Below are 20,558 nucleotides of genomic sequence, written 5' to 3'. Positions count from 1 at the left end.
AAATAAGCTATCGGAATTTTATTTCAGCTTTAAGCATCAAATTTGGACCCTTCTCATGAAATGTCCTTAATGAAATGAGGCTGACCCTGAACCTCAATCAGTTCTAGTTCAGGGAATCCCAGTGGAGAGTCAGACGGAACAAACCCTCCACCCCCCTCAGGGCTCCTCCAAAGCTTCTGATGAGGAGGAGGCTTAGAGATGTCAAACCTGCAATCTTTGGGCTAGAATTCCATTTGAAGTGGCCCCTGGTGTATAGTCTGCAGCCCCCATCACCTCACTGATGTCTCAAAACAGCCTGTCACTCAGACGAATGCACGGATTGAAGTGTTGGCAACACAGCTGAATGTGCTCATGTATACAAAATAAGTGCGTTTTACATCTGGGTGCATTTTTGCACTTCAAATAGCAGTTGTCATCACCTTAGCAACAAACACATCTACCTCCCTACCTGCTGTTCTATCTTTGAGAACAGTCGTGGGTTTTTTTCATCCTGGAACAGACAGGCGGAGAGATTTAAAGAGAGAGAAATGAGGAGAGGAGATGTGGAGGATGGAGGGGGAGAGATGGAGAATGAAAGAAAAAGGCGGGGGTTGGGGGAAACATGGTTTTCAGGTTGATTTGATGTGAACGGAATTCATTTTGCTATTTTTTTTTTCAATTTCATACCATGCTTTTTTATGTATTTCATCAAAATCCACATTTTCCAGAGATTTAGCAGCACCCTTAGCAACCTAAACAAAACCTGGGTACTCCGCCCTTTTCGTTCCCCTCATTTGTCGTGTCTTTTCCTCCTTTTTTTCTTTGTTTCTTCTCTCCTTTCAAAGTATTCTCACATCAAAGACGCAGCAGAGCCACAGGCGTTTGGAGTTAATGCACAGGAAAGCTTCTACTTTAAAACCTGCGTTTGATGGTGTGGCTGACACGATTTATGACCAGTGATAACTTCAGTGAAGCAATGTTAGTCTGTTCTCTCCATTTAATAGGTGAGAGAGATGCTGATGTATAGCAGGGGGGTCTGCTTTTGCCTTTTTGACCCTTTTAGGTGGGTTTTTAGTTACTCTATAGTAGTTTGGCTCTACAGCAGTATTTATGTGACTGTTAGCTGACTAGACCATATGGATGTCAAGACTGGCCATAGTTTGATACCTGTGGATGCCAGGTGTTTTAAATGATGTGATCACCATTATTTATATATCAATAGTATTGTTGAAGTTATGAATAATAAAGATTTTGAACAAGTTAATGTCCCACAAGGGTTAATTTGACAGACTTTCATTAGTTTATGACCACATTTTAGTAAAAATAAACCCTTGTCCCCAGCTAAAAAAAAACAATTTATGGACATAGCCAAATGTTAGTATGTATGATAAACTAAAGGTTGCCCAAAAAGTTGGGACGCTGTGTATTTTGTAAATAAAAACAGAATACAATGATTTTCAAATCTAATAAACTCATATTTTATTCATTGTAGAACTGAACATATCAGGCGCTGAAACTGAGACATTTTACCAGGGTGTCACTAAACCCTGAAAAGACACAAGCTGGTACGTTGCTGTATTTTAATGTTTCAGGCCTATGAATTAAAGGGCTTTTTCACTTTTCAAACATTCTTGAGTGTCTGGACCTGGATTATTTCTGCCAATGTTTTTCGGTCATAAGTTTTCCATGCCTCTCATAAATCTTTCCCTTTCATGAGCACCAGTGGTTTGAGGGACACCAGTAAAGCTCCAGTTTGTACCTAGTTTTTGTTCCACAATTTAGGCACATTTTTCACTGATTGGTGGACCTCTGCACATATTTACTTCTAAGAGACCTTGCTTCTCTAAAATGCTCCTTTTATACACAATCATGTGGCTGGCCTGTTGCCAATTAACCTGTTTAATTGCAAAATGCTAACCTGACACGCCAGATTGTTTTATATGTCATTACATGAATGTATTTCAGGGAAAGCTCCCATAGAAAGCGTTTGGGAAGGGCAGGACTTTTTTTTTTTCCTGGGAAAGAGGAACGCTGTGTCTGTCACATTTATTACGGGCCATTCGGAGTGGCAAATAACGTACACATGCACTTTTCTTGAGCTGACAGGCCACTGCTGCCACAGATTGTCAATAGTTGAGCTTCTCTGTAGATAAAATTAATGCCAAGGCCAGCCAGGAGACATGCATAAATGTATTCCCTGCTGAGACAAGCTTTTAGTGTTGCTCTCTGCCCTTGTTTTAATGAAGAAATGTTGTCCACGTCTGACTAAACTGCTACGGTGGCTAAGTCAGAGCTAATCACTAAACTATATGCCATTACCCACTCACACAACAGCTAACCCCTTACCCCCATTAGTCTCAGGTCAACAGAAAAGCGAAAATCATCTTTACCATCAAAAAAGTGTTTTTGTTTTGTTTTCACTCTTTACGTCAGGCAGAGATGTGGTCCAGTTCTGGCTCTGTACTCAAGCTATATCCAAGCTAGAGGCAGGCATTGCTGATGAAGTATGTCTGAACCCTGCCCACAGCTGCTGCCTCGTTCTCCTCAAATGAAGCTGATTGGTCCAAACAGTGTTCAGTTTGGTAAAAAAAAGTTGTGGGTTGGAGCTTTTCAACATGGATTTGCCTGATGACAGAGATGGAGCCTGAGGAATCTATGTGCTTTGCGAGGCTAGCTTGCTCCTCCAGCTGTTTTAAATTAGTAATTCTCACTTTTACAGAATTTTGTTGCCCCATCCCTAATTTTTTTAGGTGTGTTGCAGCTATCAATTTAAAAATGGGCTAATATTTTTAACCGTCCATCCATTTTCTATGCCACTTATCTCCTTAGGGGTCACAGGGGGGCTGGAGCCTATCCCAGCTGTCATTGGGTGGGAGGCAGGGTACACCCTGGACTGGTCGCCAGTCAATCGCAGGGCTGACATATAGAGACAGACAACCAGGCATGCTCACTCTATCACCTACAGCCAATTTAGAGTCCCCAGTTAACCTAATGAGCATGTTTTGGTGGTGGGAGGAAGCTGGAGTACTCGGAGAGAACCCACATATGCATGGGGAACCAACCAGGGGACCTTCTTGCTGTGAGGCAACAGCGCAACAGCGCTAACCCCTGCTTTTGAAACATGAAACATCATGAAATTTGCAAGTCATTGCATTCTATTTTTATTTGCATTTTACGTAGTGTCCCAACTTTTTTTCGAATTTGGTTTGTATATATATATATATGTTTGCATTTTAGCATTGGCGAACAGCACTGACAGCAATTCAGAATGCTCTTAAATGGTGGATGGACTTGAAATAGTCGTCTGTCTACTCAAAGCACCTCTACACCACAGGTCACACCAACCCACACCTTTCACTTCACATTTACACACTGATGACAGAGGTTGCCATGGAGAGTTGGCCATCAGTATTAGCTAATCCCATTCACACACATACATACCTGTTTACGCACCAATGACAAAGCAGATGGAGCAAATTTGGGTTGGGTATCTTGCCCTTGGGGATCAAACCTACATCCTTCTGATTGGGATGATCAACGCTATCTAGTTAGCCAGTCGTCTGAGCCTTAGTCTTGCTAATTAAAAGTAAGATATGAGTTCACTGCATGACCCTTCAGTGGCCCTGTGACGTCTTTAAGAGAAAGACCTGCTCCCTTTCCTTTTCCATACTCATGATTTATGGCCTTTTGTAACCTTTTAGCCTTAGAAGGACATTGTCCAGCTTCACAAAGTCAGAAGTCTGTCTTGCCTTTTTGTCCTCTCAATCTCTGATCTATAAAGAGGAGCTTTTTGCTTTTTGTCCCTAATCACCAGCAGTAAAACCTCCATATGTCCACGTAGACAGACAATTAGTGAAAAAAGCATTAACATCCCAAAGTGGCTTTGTAATCCTGGGAATGTTTTGTGTCTCATGTTTTATGGCTACGAGCATCTCTTTCAATTCACACTGTTTGACAATGAAGTGGCATTTCTGACAATAGATCCCCATTACATCACGGAGCAGACAAAAGGCGCACATTAGCTCGCCGCTGGAGTCGGGTTGGTGGCAGCAGTCACCTCACTGCACTCCTGACCCTGAGCTCACAGACCTGTTGAAGTAGAAATCACTCTCAGAGAAATATTGACTTCACAACAATGACATTTCTCTTCTCTTTCTCTCTCTTAACAGTACATGTGTGTTGCTGCCATGGCGACTGTGGCTCCTCCCCTCACATTTCTCCTCCTGCTGCTTCAGCTGGCTGATGGCTCATTCCCAGAGGAACCCAGTCCACTCAGCTACGTCCCCATTGAGGGTATGTTTCTCCCTCCTGCTGTTTGTGTGCGTATGTGTGACTGTATGTGAAGCATTGATGAATGGCTTCACGCTGGATGTGGAAATCAGCAGTCAGGGGTCAGACCCATGGCGAGGAGTTGCTTTGAAGCCACCCAGGCATGCAGAGAAATGAAGAGACTTCTCTCTGTTGCAGATTTCATACATATAAGACTGATATAAAGAAAGAAAGAATGATTTTTATGGATGTTGAGAGGTGGAGGGGGATGAAAAAGAGGGAGACAATTGGATGGGATGGAGTGATCCAGATGATGAGAGAGAAGGCTGAGGGGTGGAGGAGAGAAGGGGAGGGGACAGGTGGAGATGGATCGTACGTCCTATCTCTCCCTCCCCTGCAGTCAAGGACAATGAGACGTTTTTCCAATCTGTCTCCTGGCGATGAGGGCTCCCTGTGGAGGCTGTTGTCCTCCTCTTTGAAACTTTCACAGAGTCTCGTACTGCCACTTCCTCTCTCCACCTCATCTGATCTCTCTTGATTTGTCTGGAATGTAGAGAAAAAGAGGGAAGGAATGAAATAATCATAAGTTCTGCTTACAGGTTTTCTCATCATGGAGCTGCATCAAAAAGTGTTTCTCACACAGTTATACCTGCTGTTGCCATGGTGCTATCAGATGATGTCATTTATGCAGGTGCTGTCAGCCTTGAAGTTTGGGATCAGCTGCTCCTTTGACTCTGCTCTTACTGTTTGAGTGTGTGCAGTCATACAACCAAAACTACAAACTAGAGATGAACAGTTACTGGTATGAAAAGCGTCCACAGGTCAACTGTAGATGTAAAACACAGCAGGGAGAAAGAGCCATCGCTGTTTCACCTCTGCTCTGGCCTAAAGAGCACTTTAGCCAAAGGCTTGTCAATTCATAAGCTCAAAACATGTAGATATCATGAATCAAATTAAACCAGGGATGCATGATATTATTGACATGATATGCTATGGTATCAGCAGATATTAGCTGCCGATATTTGCAGCTGATATTTTGGCTATGAAAATCTGTCTATCAGCTGTAAATATTGACCGTATGAACAAATAAGTAAGTGGAATTTTAGGCTGGACCAGCGGTTCTCAAATGGTGTGGCAAGGCACACTGATGTGCCTTGAGAATTTGTATAACCATGCGTGATTACTAAGAATAAGTAAGAAAAAGTTGGACAGCCTCTCAGAAAACTAACATCCTCTGTAGTATTTCTGGTATTTTCTTTCTGTACTGTTGTTTTATATGCATGTTTTTTAGATAAGCAGGTATAGGGCTGGGCGATTATGGCAAAAATCAAAATCATGATTAATTGAACTTTTGACCTCGATTACAATTAATGAACTATTATCTCACCCCCAACCGCAAACTGTTTGGTCTGTAAATATTTGTAGAATCTAAAACAAATAACTGAAAGGAACATGCACGGATTAACAATGTATGGTTATTTATTGAAATCAAAACAGTAAATTTTCAAAGAAAAGAAGAAAATAAACAGCTTGTATATCTTGCTAAAAATGAGTTATTTTATACTGTTATATAAAAAGAAGAAAATAACTTTGCTCTGTGTTTGAGTTTTAGCGGACTGGAAGGGATGATGTCACATGACTAGTACTAATTCTCCGTCTCTTGGGTTTCCAGCAGGATATGTGACTTACAACACCTGGCTGCCCATCACATGACTACTCAGTTAGTAGTCCATAGAGAGAGAGTTGTAAGGGAAAAAACTGAAATAACTGACATGGCAGGTTTACATCAGTTAGAGGCTCTAAATGTCTGTTTTGATTATTTTTTGATTAATTGCCCCGGTCTAATTAGGTGTAAGAACAACTAATAACAGGTACAAAAAATTTTGATTTGCTCCAAAAGATTGATTTAATCAACAAATGTAAATAAGGTTGAAATGGCTAAAAATTATGAATTTTAGCATGTGTATGTTATTCACTTGTTCCAAATGGTATAGTGTTGTGAGACCATGCATTCTTACTAGAGCTATACAGTAACTAAAAATATTGTGAGAAACTTTAAAGATGTGATTTAGCATGGATATAAAGATGGTGTCCCTTGAGATTTTTGCTTGATCTCAGGCCTTGGGAACAAAAAGGTTTGAAAGACACTGGGTGGACCAACAGACTTACCTAAGTCTAAGTCTTTTTCTTTATTCAACATCGTTCCTTACACTGTCAAGTGTGTATTAAGGGCTGAAATTTGTTAATTTGTTCAACATCAAACTATAAATTGTGTGTTTTAAAGGAAATGAAGCTTAGATCTGCGCTACATTTAATATCTGTATTGATACTGGTATCGTCTAAAACTGTTAATTAAAAGGGGGGCAAGTGTAGCTCAGTGGGTGCAGGCACCCATAAGCAGAGGATATTGTCTTCAATTCACTGATACTGGGATCAGCACATTTGGTGCATGTCTCCTTCTATTGTCTCTCTCCCCATATTGACTATATCTCTTCAGCTGTCTTATCAGCTAATGTGTGCACCTCTGAAATAAACCAAAATGCAGAGTAGCCTACTTTAATGGAAAAAACAATAAAAAAACATAGACTGTAGGAGTAGTATACTCTCACTGAATTTAGCTGCTCCTTGTCTGTCCATTAAAAAACACTCCCAAACTATGGAGCAGCTCCTGTTAGTTAAAAATATGAATCCAATGTCTAAATCCCTGTTAAAAATGGTAGAAAAAGAAGTAATTAGCTCACTTAATGAGCTGACTGATGGTTATTTTATGATGCATTCAAGGACAATAGGAAAAAAACGGTTATGCAAATGTAGCCTAAATCGAATGTCATATTTAACACACAATGACACACAAAAATGAAGATTTAGTTTTTGATGAGAAAGTAGAATAAATACAAGAGTGAGGACTAGAAATTCATCTGTTATTCCAGCAATAAAACAATGTAGATTTGAGTGTAGAAATGATCTAATGACAAGCTCCACGTGTGATATATGACACATGCATATCTGGCAGATCACAGCATATGAATGAGCAGGTTTTGATAAATGTGGACACTGAAAACAATCGCTATTTAAATACCCCACCCCTATATATTCATAGTTCAGCTAGCCTCGCCCCAGAGTTTACAACATAGAGGTATGTAATACAGCAAAAAAGACTGTTCCTGTTGTTACAGTGTCAATCTCTAGGTCAGGGGAGTAAAATTGTGTTGGTTGTCAGCTTGAAAAGGGGGGGGGGGATCAACAACATCGGGTCTAGTAGAGAAACCCGGGTGTAAAGAATTCAACTACAGCTGATGTAAGAATATTTAATTGAGGCTATAAATGTATGTATATAACTAGTAGCATTTAAATTACAATCACAATTCCTTAGATTCAGGTCATTATATGATCAGTTATTTTGATTTTTAACCAGTTCTTCACACTTTTTACCACCATTAATCCATTTTCACCACTTTTGTCTCTTTAAACCAATCTTAGCCCATTTTTGGTGCCTTTTTTTTATCTGTTTCTACTGCTTTAATGCCACTTTTAACCTCTTTTTCCATCTTTTTTTGTCACTGTAAGGCCATTTTTGTCATTTTTTTGTCACTTTGGACCCATTTGCCACTGATGACCCATTTTTGTCACGTTTTGTCAGTGCTGACCCATGTTCACCCCTCCTTTGCCACTTTACGTCCATTTTGTCTCTTTTTTGCCAATTTGAGCCCATTTCGCCACTTTCTGCCACTTAAACCCATTTTGTCACTTTTTTGTCTCTTTTCACCCATTTTCGCCACTCCTCTACCACTTTAAGTCAATTTCCACCACTTTTCAACTACTTTTGCATACTTTCACAAGTACTTCTTTATTTTTCACTTAAGTTGTCACAGATTCTTCTACTTTATTTTCTGGCATCCTAACATCTGACATTACTTTCCAAATGATGTTGTTCAGCGTGCCACCCACATTGTTATCGTTACCTAAAAAAGGCAATTCTGTTTTAAGAAAAGGGGTTTACATCTTGAAAAAGGCTCTGTGGTACTACAGCTGTAAGAAATAGAATACATTTTTGTTGCTCTGATTGGAGAGATTTTTTCAGGTTAGAAATAAAATATGGTTATCATAGCTTAACTTTATAATGGATCATGATTTTGCTGGCCTGAGAAAGCTCTGCCCTTTATCCCTTCTTATGGGCAGCCTCGGTCATGACGGTCAGTTGGAGATATACTGGTTAACAGCTGAGATAAACTGCTCTCTTCTTACCGTTTATTAGACTGTAAAAGAGATGAAAGAAAGCCTGAAATGTCCAGCAACCTTTCAGATTAATCTAGTGATGTAGCTTCTGTTTCTCATTTGAACAGCTATCTTGACAAGTATAAGAATTTATCTCTTTAATTTTAGAAGTGCTGGATGAGTTCCTGTTGCTGCCTTAAGTGCGTCTGTGCACACGTATGCACAGGGTACACTGGTGTATCAGACTGATTAGTAACAGTGCAATCACAAAGTAGTCAGACCCCCCTCACTTTTTTGGATAAGATTTAAGCCTATCCTCCTCTCACGTCCAGAGTAATGGATCCTGATCTGTGCATGTAAATTACCTTACATGAAGGTTTTGTGCCATATGCATGCTTGATAAATGAGGGCCAGTATGTGTAAGCTAACACTGATTGGTTGTTGGTGGGTGAAATTTAACTACTAAAAGGTGGGGGCTCACAGACACATAAGAGTTTACTTTCAGTTTCATATTGTATCTTGCAATCATCAAAAATTGTTATTCTGATAAGATTCTGATGAAATAATTTGGCCTGATGTTTCTTAGATTTTTGCTGTGTTTACATGTATAAATATAGAAAGTACTTATTTGTGTTTCTGTGTGTTCATGTCAGTTGTGCGGCGGTATCCAGTCTTCCTGGGCAGAGCTCACCGTTCAGCTCAGAGACAGGAGCTGCACATCCAGACGGTCCTCCAAGTCAATCGCACGCTCTACATAGGAGCCAGGTAACCAACAGCAACCGCCTCCAACTGTGTGTCACTGACGCTCGCGCATTAATATCCTTTTGCTTTCATTTGATGCCACAGCTTCCATCTGCTGTCATTCTGCAGAGGACATTTCAGTTTGTTCCAGGGAGGAGGAGGAGGAATTCAATCATGTTGTTAAATGTCAAGCTAAAGCAATTTGTTCACATTTCTCTTACACATGAAAGAAGAATCGTGTTACACCTGTAGGAGGAAAGCAGTGGACTCTGGTATGAATTTGGGCCTCCAGTAAAAATATTTAACCTAGAGTATTCATTTACATCTAGCTTTTACTCATTATAACAAGGAAAATAAAAAGCATATATGAATCCAAATAAATATGACCTCATAGCATCTGAAACATCCCCCACATGAGGAGAGAGGCAGACTGTGCTTCGTGATGAAAAGGCTTGTGAATTCCGCAAATCAATAACACAAATGAATGATATAATCCATGATTTGTGTAAAACATGTCACATTTGAATGTCTTTTGTTTATTGCCTTCAACCTGTTTGACTACAACAGATTTCTATCTAAAAAACACAAACAGGTGGCTGTCTACCAACAACTAAACAACAACTGTACTTTCATTTAATCATAAATGAGGCAGGCTGCAGTTTTGTGCTTTTTTTGCCAAATGAGTATTAACATAAGCTGCTGTAACTCTGTAAGCCCTCATTTACTAAATTACATCTGATGTCCGATAAAATCCTACAAGATTTGTCTTAAATCAGATGTATTTTGCAATGAATCACCACAATTGTAACATATCTGTCTTTCAATATAGAAACCCTAAAAACTGATGTGAATCCTCCCCTTTATAGTGTTGATGATGATGTCATACATTTCTTATATTTGCACTGATTTGTTGTGTTTTTGCAGAGATGATTTATACAGAGTGGAGCTTGATAATATGGCAGGTGAAGAGATGTTCTTCAGTAAGGTAAGAATCAAACAAAACCAAACCTGCACAGATAACTGGTAATGCATACACACATTAACAGACTGTGGTTCCCTGTTTTTGCAGAAACGGACGTGGGAATCCAACAAGAATGATATCCGAGTGTGCAGGATGAAGGGCAAACATGAGGTATAGTGCTCGTACACCACACTCTTGACTTTGAGATCCACTCTGCCATGCATCAACACTATCTACACTATCACACGCATGGACAGCCACAACAGCTGTTACAGAAACCTTATTTCCTCTGGGCGCACCTGCATGCGGTATTTACACAAATTTGATCTTGTTGATACAGAATCAGCACATCACTTAATCACTCTAGAGCAGTGAAACGTAACGTTGTCCATGAAGCTTGAAAGCCATTTTTTCTGCACACCTGCAGTCTGCCTTTTACTTCATTCAGAGCATGTAGGGAAGACAACAAAGTGGAGAAAACGTGCAAAAACTGGCATGCTCTTGGAAACTAGGGTAAAATGATCAAATATACAAGAGATGATTGCAGGATGATTCTCCTGAAGCTTCTTTGAGAAATTACTAGTTTGTGACAACTTTGTTGCCCCCTATGGACAAAATTTTACCTTGAATCCCTGTCTATTCCGTCTTGTAGCGCCTAAATTTTATTTCAAACAAAAAATATCATCCTGCTGTCTTTGTAAATGTATGTCTCAATGAGAGTGGTTGCTGTGGTAGAAAGGCTGAATATAATCACTAATATTTACTCATCTGACCCCTACCTTGAGGCAGCAGTATTAGGTATTAAAAATGAACATACAGAAATTGTCAGCCTTTATGCTGATGGTCTTGTGTGCTTTGTGGCTCATAAATAGATATCAGTATTATTTTTGGTCTTTTTAATAACAAGCTAAAAGAGAGGCACCTGGTTGCAGACATCAGACATCAATAAACTTAAGCACACTTAGACATCTGTTGTCTTTATTAATCTTTTTAATTCATAATCTATCGCTCTACTGAACAAGCCCAAGTGGCAATCCTATGGGATGTTTTGCTCCGCCCCCAGCTGTTGCCTGTTATCTTTCTCGAATTAAGGTGTCTTTTCATTGAAAACTGAACTCCATAGTTTGAAGGTACTTAACGGTAAAATGTTTCATTTTGTGGATTAATTACACATATTAACCTGTTTTGGAAGTGCCACTTGAGCATCCTGCGTATGGGAGCCACACGCTTAGAATTTCTGGAACACTATGCTGCGCAAGGCCGGAAACCATTGACACTTTCAAACATCTTTACGCTCTTAAATGTGAAATTTATACAGGTAAATGAAACATGGTTTACCGTATAGTACGTACATCTAAAGGAGTTCAGTTTTATTGAAAAGACACCTCATTAAAAACAAACAAACAAAAAAAATAGCATGCAATGCCCATGCATTTCTGAATGTCCAAGTGCCCATGGGTTTATGGATGTCTTATGTCTGCAGCCAGGCTCTCTTGAGCTAAAATTCTCCCTACAGGAGCTTTAAGTTTCAGTGTTCCTGTATAAATGTTATCATTCAATGCATTCATAATAGCAACCATTGTACTTAATGCTGTAATTACCACCATGTTTTATGCTGAAAATTATAAACAGTAAAACGTAGGTAGTCCATTAAAAATGTCTATTCTCCTGCCTTTTGGTCTATTAGCTACAAAAAAGACAAACAGTGAAAATCCCGTGGAGCTTTTAGCCAAATGTCAAGAGATAAAAACAGTTGTCAATCACCATTAGCTCCTGTTGAGGTCAAATCAGACCACATGAGTTTAGCCAGATTTGGACCTAATCATCACCTTGGTCAAATGTCGGGCCAAAATCTAAAAGTTTTAGATGACAAACGCTCATTTAGGGTGACACAACTGTCAGTCAGGGATGCCCCATAACCCCGGTTTGATAAGACTGGCATGTCAGAATTTTTCTTGCACCTGATGTCCACAGTGCGTATCCTGTCACCAGCCGACAGGATTGGTTCAAAATATGTTTTTGCATCTTCATACATGAGTGCCATTATACAGTTCCCCAAAACCAGTCTGTTTCCCCACGGGACTTTCTGTTTACATACAGCGCAGCTAGTATAGCTAACACACATACAGTAACAGTGTTTAGCTAGCCTAACTGAGCTAATTTTCTTGGCATTTTTATCACATTTATACCTTGAGCTCTATTTGAAGGATATCAAGTCCACAGTAGCAGTGGTTACGTGAGCATTTTTTTCACAATCCAAATGAGAAATTTAAACTTCTCTGTTTACATGGACACTAAAAGATAGGATCAGATTCAGGTGTGCGTGCTCATGCATCATACAATCATACAAATCAATCGATTGAAACTGCTCTGACATGCACAGCATTCTCCCAGCAGTCAAATCTACCGAAAATTTGCCATAGAAGAATAAAATCTTCTTCGTCTTTGTTGTTGATAAACCGCCAGCACTTGCTCGTCTACAACCTTTTCTTTGTTGTTTTCAGATTACGAGACTGCTAGCATCTCAAAACATCTCATCTTTTGTTGTAGCCATGGTTGCTATTACCTGACCCCCTCCCTAATGACTTATGAAATCACACACAGTTGTGGAAACAAAAAATGTGTAGATAACTGCTTAAGTTAGAATTCAACCAATTCAAAGCTAGCATTACTATTTAGTGCTATGACATGGTACCTAAGCTTAACCCTAGCAGTACGCTCAGCAGAGTAGCATATTAGATAACTACCACCAAATGGCACATGCACACCAACCATCATAACTGACTGTTTCATTCAGCTGGTTGTGTCTGACTCAGTGGACAAGAACAAATAATCAATAAACATCACAAAAAGCTAGAAATATAACATCAGGTGTGTGCCTCACAGTTGTGCTCTCAGCACATCCAAGTGAGAGAGAGCTGCCAACTCAAGTCACACAGGCTGGATGTTAAAAACACATTTAGAATTGTGTTAGCTAATAGTTTGTAGCTTACCCTGACTGGTTGTTTGATTCAGACCATTAAATAACATATAAATTAATAAATACAGAGGCATGTGATCACAGACACCGATCAGACAAACCTTTTTAAAATTGTTTTGATATTTAAGTAAAATTTGAGTAAAGGGGTCAACTTTTTACTTGGTGTCTGAGAAAAACAACCCTCTTAATTTGGCGACTTTCTACGCAAAATCTAAACCCTGGTGTAGCTCATGGTCAAAAGAGTCAATGGGAATCATTAACTTTGAGTAAACTTAGCAGGGAGGGTGAAATAGCCCCAGGAAGGAAAAAGTAATAAAAAGCAGCCAAGAATAAGTCAGAGATACAGTAGATGTGTGTAGGTGAATGTAAACTGACACCTTAGCAGGACAGGACAGCCATCAGGAAGAAAGAAAGGGGGGACAGATCTACAAAAGAAAGACGTGCTCCTTTACAGGAGATAGGGAAAGACAGAAAAGTAATTAAAGTTGTGATAAAAGAGGAACAGAAGCAGGCAAACAAAAGAGACAAACATACAGACTAACATAAAGACTAGTCCTGATGTTTTCAAGTAACATTGCATCTATCAGTAAGGGTGCAGAATGATTAAAAAGGCATAATGCTTAGGTCATTAAAATGAGAGAAATAGACCCTTTTTAATGTAGATGTTTATGAATATCACAAGTGAAGCAGGTTTATGGAATGCAGCCACCATTGAAGATGGAGATGACGTTAGTTTTGTTAAGTACTCCTACCTTTCTGGCTGAGAGTTTGTTAGGAAGTTAAGTAAGATTCTTCACTGTACAGTTAATTTGTAGTGGATGTAAGCAACATTAGTGTAGCATAGTGTAAAGACTAAAACAGCAAAGCAACCAGTAAGTTTTATACTCAAAAGGACTTTTGTTTTGTTTTGTCTTGTTTTTTTGCTATTTGTGTCTGGGAGTTGCTCTCTGCCTGGTAATGGTCATTATGGATACAAACCTCAAGACAGTCTGGCTGCAGACCATTCATCTCTGAAGGCCATCTCAGCTAAAACAATAGAACTTATAAAACAAAATCAGATTAAAATTCAGTTGAGGGTTAAGCTAAGGGTTAGGATACAAAAATCAAAAGTTAAAATATGACCTGCAGGTATACATTATGTATGATAAAGCAGAGTAAACAGTTGCATACAGGGAAAAAGTTTGTCCTCCATGAACACATTCTAAGGCAGCAAACAAAGCCTACGTAGCTCTGTTATCTCATAAGCTATGTAGGTAACAAAGCTATGTAGGTAAAACACCCAATGTAGCTAACGTGGCTACTCAGCTTATGTAGCTAAAGCAAACTTAGAAAGCAGCAATGTATCTTGTTATCTATGTTGCTAAGTTAGCTTTAGCTATGTTTGCTAGAGTTTAAATTTCTAAAGCAAACTTAGCTATAGAACAGAGGGCTACGTAGCTATTGTTGCTAAAGCTAGGCTCACAAGGCAGCTTTGTAAATTACCTAGCTATGTAAACTTAAGATACCTTTGCTCACGTTGTTAAAGCTAAATTAGCTATGTTGGCTAATGTAGTAAAACTAATTACATAGCTAGGGTAGCTATATTAGCGTGAACTAAAGCTAACAAAGCTAAGCCACTGTAACTATGTGTTGCTATGAGTAACTACGAGCAACTATGTCTAAAATGGGTCTATACATCATTTAATCCCAGATTAGACCTCTGTCCTTTTTCTCTAATGTATTTGTGAAATTTTGTTTTGTCTGTAATGTTTGCAGTGTGGTTATTTCCATGAATGTAACTACCAGACATTGTTTATGAATGATGTTGAATATTTTAAGAAAAATCTAAAACTGGAAACACTTTGTACCAGCAATTTATGACACAATGGTCTGCAGCCAGACCACTCTCAAAATAACAGATGATTTGTAGAATTGTATCATGACCTTTAGAGGTGCTGTTCTTAAGGTGTTGTCATCTTCTAAATGGGCCAAGGTAGCATTTTCTTTTTTTTTTTACGCTAAACTAGTTTAGCTGGCAACATTAACAGATTACTTAGTTTGGTATAGCTCTTCTTAGTTAACTGTGGGTTAGCTTGAGCAAGTGAGCTTACTTCTCAACAAGTCATGCTATTTATTTTCTTCAATCCTTGCTTTTCTTGTGAAAACAACTTTTCAACTTATCTAGCTAGCATAGCACAAGCTAGTTAATGCTTAACAGGAGGGATAGTTTAAACTGGCTACCGTAAAACAAAAAAACAAACAAAAAAAACAACAACAAAAAAAAACAACAACAACAACAAAAAAAAAAACTGGGACAGTAATTGTGTTAAGCTGCCATTAAAAAACTTTTGTTAATTTGTTACACAGTCTACTGTATATCTTTCAGTGTGTTGACTCTACCTTTATTCACAGACAAGTTTATGGCCTGTAGTCTGTAATTTATAGTTAAATAACATGAATAATTGTCACAGAGTAACCTTTACAGCTAGCGACCTGATTATCAACTGGGCAGGGGCATTTAGCATTTGACAGCCATTTCAGTGAAACACAACACACAGCTATTGCATCCAATAATTCATCATGATGATGTTATTGTCCTTTTTTCTTAAAATTCAACATAATTTGGATTTTTCCACATAGCAAAAGCTCTACTCTGTCATTTTGCTAGTCAAACTGGTACGTTTTCACTTAGCTGTCCAGTTTAGTTTGGCATAGTAAGTCCTGATCTTGCCTGTGTTTCCACAGCCAACCGTACCCTTACTTGGTCACAAGCCTAATGGCAATAGTTGCATCAGCAACTAGCATGACATCAAGGACATGCGATTCAGTTTAGCCCTCCAATAACTTCAGTGAACATGATGAACAAGACACAGTTCTTTCCTCATGGCATGTTTGTATCAAGGCCGCGAAGAAAACACAGCTTAAAAAAAAAAAAAAAACGTTTGGGAGTTATCATAACATCATCATTGGTGGCACACTTTATCTGTGGAAAAGATATTTGCATATGGCACCTTTTGTTTTACCATTACTAACCACTACTACTGTCACACTGGTGATGAATTTTTTTTCTACCAATCATGTTTGACTGCAGTGTGGTAGCTGTGACCTTAAATCCCAGTTCAGACCAAGGATTGCTACACAAGTCGAAACTTGCAACTTCTTGCTTGCAGATGTTCTAAACATTTGTTAGTTCACTCCCCTGCAACTGAAGGAGAAGCTATGTTTCCATAGCAACAACTCTCATTACTATTGGGGAGTGATGTAGGATGTTCATCTGTTTGGCAGTCAGATGTGTGAGTCTGGGTTTGGCTTATGCCTGGGAGAGCGTTACCTGCGTGACTGCATTGTGCCAACTGGGGATTTTGGTGGAGGAGGGTTTGGTATGGGCCTGTTTTTCAGGGTTTGGGCTAGGCCCCTTATTACCAGGGAAAGGAAATCTTAATGCTTCAGCATACCAAGACATTTTGGATGATGTTATGCTTCCAACTTTGGGGCAACAGTTTGTGGAAGGCTCTTTTCTATTCCAACATGACTGTGCCCCAGTTCAAAAAGAAAGAATATAAAGACATGGTTTGATGAGTTAAGTGTGTGTGTCGTATAATCCCTGCAGTCATAAAATACACTTCACCAAACCATACAGTTAGATGTACAAGCATAGCACCATTCTGTATCAAGACAGGGCATTGATATTTGCTCCTGATGAACAACTCATCAACCTCCTCAGGCTTATTCAAGTGCTACTCATTATTTTTTTCCATCTTTGCAACTTTCCGTAATCAGACAGTGTTGGTAAGTGCAGTCACAAAGCAGCAGAGGGGCTTACCAGTGTCATTGTGTTTCAGTTGAAGTGGTAGGAAGCACCTTTAGATTACAACTCAATCAGCAGCCATGAGTTTGAAGAGGGCTACAAAGGCCCTGTCCTGTTGTTCCTCCTCATAAAGTGTGTTTGAGGGTGTTATTTCCTCTCAGGATTGTTGCAAGCAGTATTTGTCATACCACACACGGGAAGACTTCTTTCTCAGACTGGTAGTTTTGGGCTTAGCTTAGGTTCATAACTGTTTCTTTTAAGTTGTTTGGTACTGTGTGATTTCCCTTCCTCTTAATCTGCTCCTTTTGTCCTTTTTTTTTTTTTTTTTACAACAGGGAGAGTGCCGTAATTTCATCAAGGTTCTTCTCAGTCAGCCGGATGGCCTGTTTGTATGCGGAACAAACGCATTCAACCCGCTGTGTGCCAACTACACTGTTAGTATCCTCTATCTCTTAGCCCGATTTCTCTGTGTAGCTGCCAGTTTGTTTGTCTAATAATTGTTTCCCATTGCAGAGAGACACTCTTGAGTTGGTGGGTGAGCCTGTGAGTGGGATGGCACGATGCCCGTATGATCCACGACATGCCAATGTGGCTTTATTTGCAGGTAGTACCATGTGAGAAAGCTCACGCACTATCGAGCAGAAATCAGAGTCAGTTTTCAGCTCTGGACACTGAAACGTCTGCGCCCTTGTGTTTACCTTTGCAAATGATTTATAGTCAGACCTCTCACCGCATTGCTTGTTTGGTTTTAATCTTCCCAACCTTGTGCTATCTCCCCATCTGTATCTCTCCTTCTTCTTAATCTCCCCCTTTTCTCTCCCTGTGCTTCTCTCAGATGGAAGTCTCTTTACGGGCACTGTGACAGACTTCCTAGCCATCGATGCGGTGATCTATCGCAGCCTCGGTGACGGCCCCGCCCTCCGCACTGTCAAACATGACTCCAAATGGTTCAGAGGTACTTTGTTTCAAAGCAGATGTTATTCATTGAAAGAAAACTAAAGGCTGTGGCTTAATTCGTGACTGAATAAAATAATTCAGGGAAACCAAACATGATTAGGTCTATATTTAATAGATTCATTACGCTGTACACCCTCATACTGAAAGATATTTTCAGATTCATCAGACTCTGCTGTTTCTGTGTTTTAACGAGCCTCCAGTTTAAAAGTTGAGTCAGTTTTCCATGGAGGAAAAACAAGCAGGGTTAAGGTCAAAGCTGGAACAGTGTGGGATGAATAAATGATACATAATGTGTATCCTCTTGTCCATGGTGATAAATTAAACAATACATGAATATTTCATGAGTTCGACTGTTGGACAGCTGCACTTTATGTTTGTGTCAGTTCAAACAGCGCCATGTCAAGGACTTTAGAGCGTTACTTTTGGCCCCAGGCGTCTGTCACTATTGTTCTGTATGTGTGAGTGTGTGTGAATGTGTGACTGTTTTTTTCTCATTGAACTTTTTCAGAGCCTTACTTTGTCAGCTCTATGGAGTGGGGGCCTCATATTTACTTCTTCTTCAGAGAGATGGCCATGGAGTTTCACCATTTAGAGAAGGTACTCTCATTGTTTATCCAGTTTACATTTTTTAGGTATCAGAGTGTTGAATTTATACTTAAGAATTACAAAAATAAACTGGAAAAAAGTTTTTAAAAGAAGAAAAAGAGAGAGGAGTCTGGCTGAAGACTGTAGCTCTCAGACACCCCTTCTCGCAGACCATTATTGTGAGACGCCGCATCTGTCAGATGGGAAATACACGTTAAAACTTGCATTTAGGTTAGGGTAAAGCTTGAGATAAGGCCTGGGATACTAAAAGTTCAAAGATTAAAGCTTGTCCTACAAAACCTGATTACAAAACGAGTAAACTGTCTGCTTACAGGGAAAAAGCTTGTCCTCCATGAAAACATTCTAATGTAGCAAACATAGCTTACGTATGTCTGTTAGCTGCTGAGCTATGTAGATAATGGAGCTGTGTAGCTAACGTAGCTAAAGTTCACAAAGCTCATGATATTAAATGAAGCTAAGAAGCTAACATTAGCTATGTAAGCTACGTAGCTGTGTTATCTAAGTAGCTTATGTAGTTCCATTATTTGCATAAGCTATGTAGATATCAGAGCTATGTAGCTGACATTGCTAAAGCTAAAGCTCATGGAGCTCATGGATATATATTATACAATGCTACAATGTACAATGCTAATGTAAGTTATGTAAGCTATGAAGCTATATTATCAAACTAGCTTAAGTAGCTACGTTGGATTTAACTATGTTTGCTAAGACCCATATTGCTAAAGCTAACTAAGCAACATTGGCTTATGTTCTAATGTTACTTATATAGCTCTTTAGCTATGTTAGTGTTAGCTAAAGATAACAAAGCAGGTAGCATATTAACTTCTAAAACTAGTCTATGCATAATCTACCCCACATTAGACCAACCCCACCCACCTGTAAAAATAAAGTTACCTATACCTGAACCTGGACCTTTGACCTTTTTCTCTGTTTTAGCTATGCAATTTTGCTGAGTCTGTACTGTTTGACATGTAGTTATTTCATGAATGTAACTGCCAGACTTTGTGTATGAATAGACTTGTAGCAAAAAATCTAAAACTGGAAATATGTTGTACTGGCAAATTACAGCACTTCGTTCTGGCAGACAGGGTCTCACACTAACGGCCTGCAAGAAGGGGTGTCTGATATCTGTGGTATGCAGCCAGACTGTCTTATAAATAGAAGTAAATACATATTTTAAAGCTTGTGTGAAGAGCTTTCAGTTTATGTTCAAGTTGACTCCCCTTGTGGACAAAGTGGGGCCTCTTATATCTCCGTGCTGATGTTATCCTGTGAATACATAAGAAATGATTGACAAAATGTGGCACTCATACAAGGAGTTTACTCCTTGCATTAAACATCAGTTTTGGGCATTGAGATACAAAATTGAATGCACTTAGTATGAACATCCACACGATGCATTAACAATACATATTCAGAGATGACCCGCAGTCAGAATTCTCACTTGCCCACCTCTTATGCAAATAACAGCCCATAAATCATATCCTGATGTAGATGTCCCTGCATGCTACGTGCAATGAAGCTGCCTGCAATTCAAATGAGCACAAATAAGCGGAGGTGAATTAACCTAAACTTTAAAGGCTAGCAGCACCTATTTTCTTAAGATTTTCTTACCAGTTTCGTCATAAGCATGCTTTGAAAGGAAACAGTAGTATACTATTTAGCAAAACAGCCTTAACAGGTACTGAGTAGATTGAAGAAGATGAGCCAGCAGTGACGTGATGCTCACAAAACGCTGGTTCTAAGTACAGACATGACAGGAGCTAGCTCTCATTTGAATGCCAGTTTCCATTTTTCCATCTTTGTTGTTGTAAAACAGAAATTAAGAGCCATATTGGTACCAAATACAGTGCTTTTTTTGAATAAGGTGACCCGACTGTGGTAGTGACTTGTATGCCCAGATACAAGAATGCATATTAATTTGACTGATCTGATTTCACTTAAAATATCTTATTAAACAACTAACAACAAAGTTCCCTACAGGTGTTTAATTTCTGTGTAAAGTAGATAAAAATAAGCGCTGAAACTCTCCTAAACCCCCTGTTGTCACTGTGTCACAATAA

At 39.2% G+C, this 20,558-nt stretch overlaps 1 protein-coding gene across 1 annotated transcript in view; it reads left to right on the top strand.

Annotated features, from left to right (window-relative positions):
• Nucleotides 1–20,558, top strand: part of LOC121519662 (semaphorin-6B-like) — a 69,118-nt gene that overhangs the window by 30,695 nt on the left and 17,865 nt on the right. Inside the window, exons 2-9 of the mRNA XM_041802465.1 lie at nucleotides 4,149–4,272; nucleotides 9,117–9,228; nucleotides 10,129–10,189; nucleotides 10,274–10,336; nucleotides 17,268–17,366; nucleotides 17,446–17,536; nucleotides 17,768–17,887; nucleotides 18,398–18,486. Coding sequence (XP_041658399.1) covers nucleotides 4,152–4,272; nucleotides 9,117–9,228; nucleotides 10,129–10,189; nucleotides 10,274–10,336; nucleotides 17,268–17,366; nucleotides 17,446–17,536; nucleotides 17,768–17,887; nucleotides 18,398–18,486 — 756 coding nt within the window. The 5' untranslated portion in view covers nucleotides 4,149–4,151. The remainder of the gene's footprint in view (nucleotides 1–4,148; nucleotides 4,273–9,116; nucleotides 9,229–10,128; nucleotides 10,190–10,273; nucleotides 10,337–17,267; nucleotides 17,367–17,445; nucleotides 17,537–17,767; nucleotides 17,888–18,397; nucleotides 18,487–20,558) is intronic.

The sequence above is a fragment of the Cheilinus undulatus genome, linkage group 13 (assembly GCF_018320785.1).
Source record: "Cheilinus undulatus linkage group 13, ASM1832078v1, whole genome shotgun sequence".
Classification (NCBI taxonomy): Eukaryota; Metazoa; Chordata; class Actinopteri; order Labriformes; family Labridae; genus Cheilinus; species Cheilinus undulatus.
The sequence above is the reverse complement of the archived record's forward strand: the minus strand, read 5'-3'. Positions and strand labels throughout refer to the sequence as shown.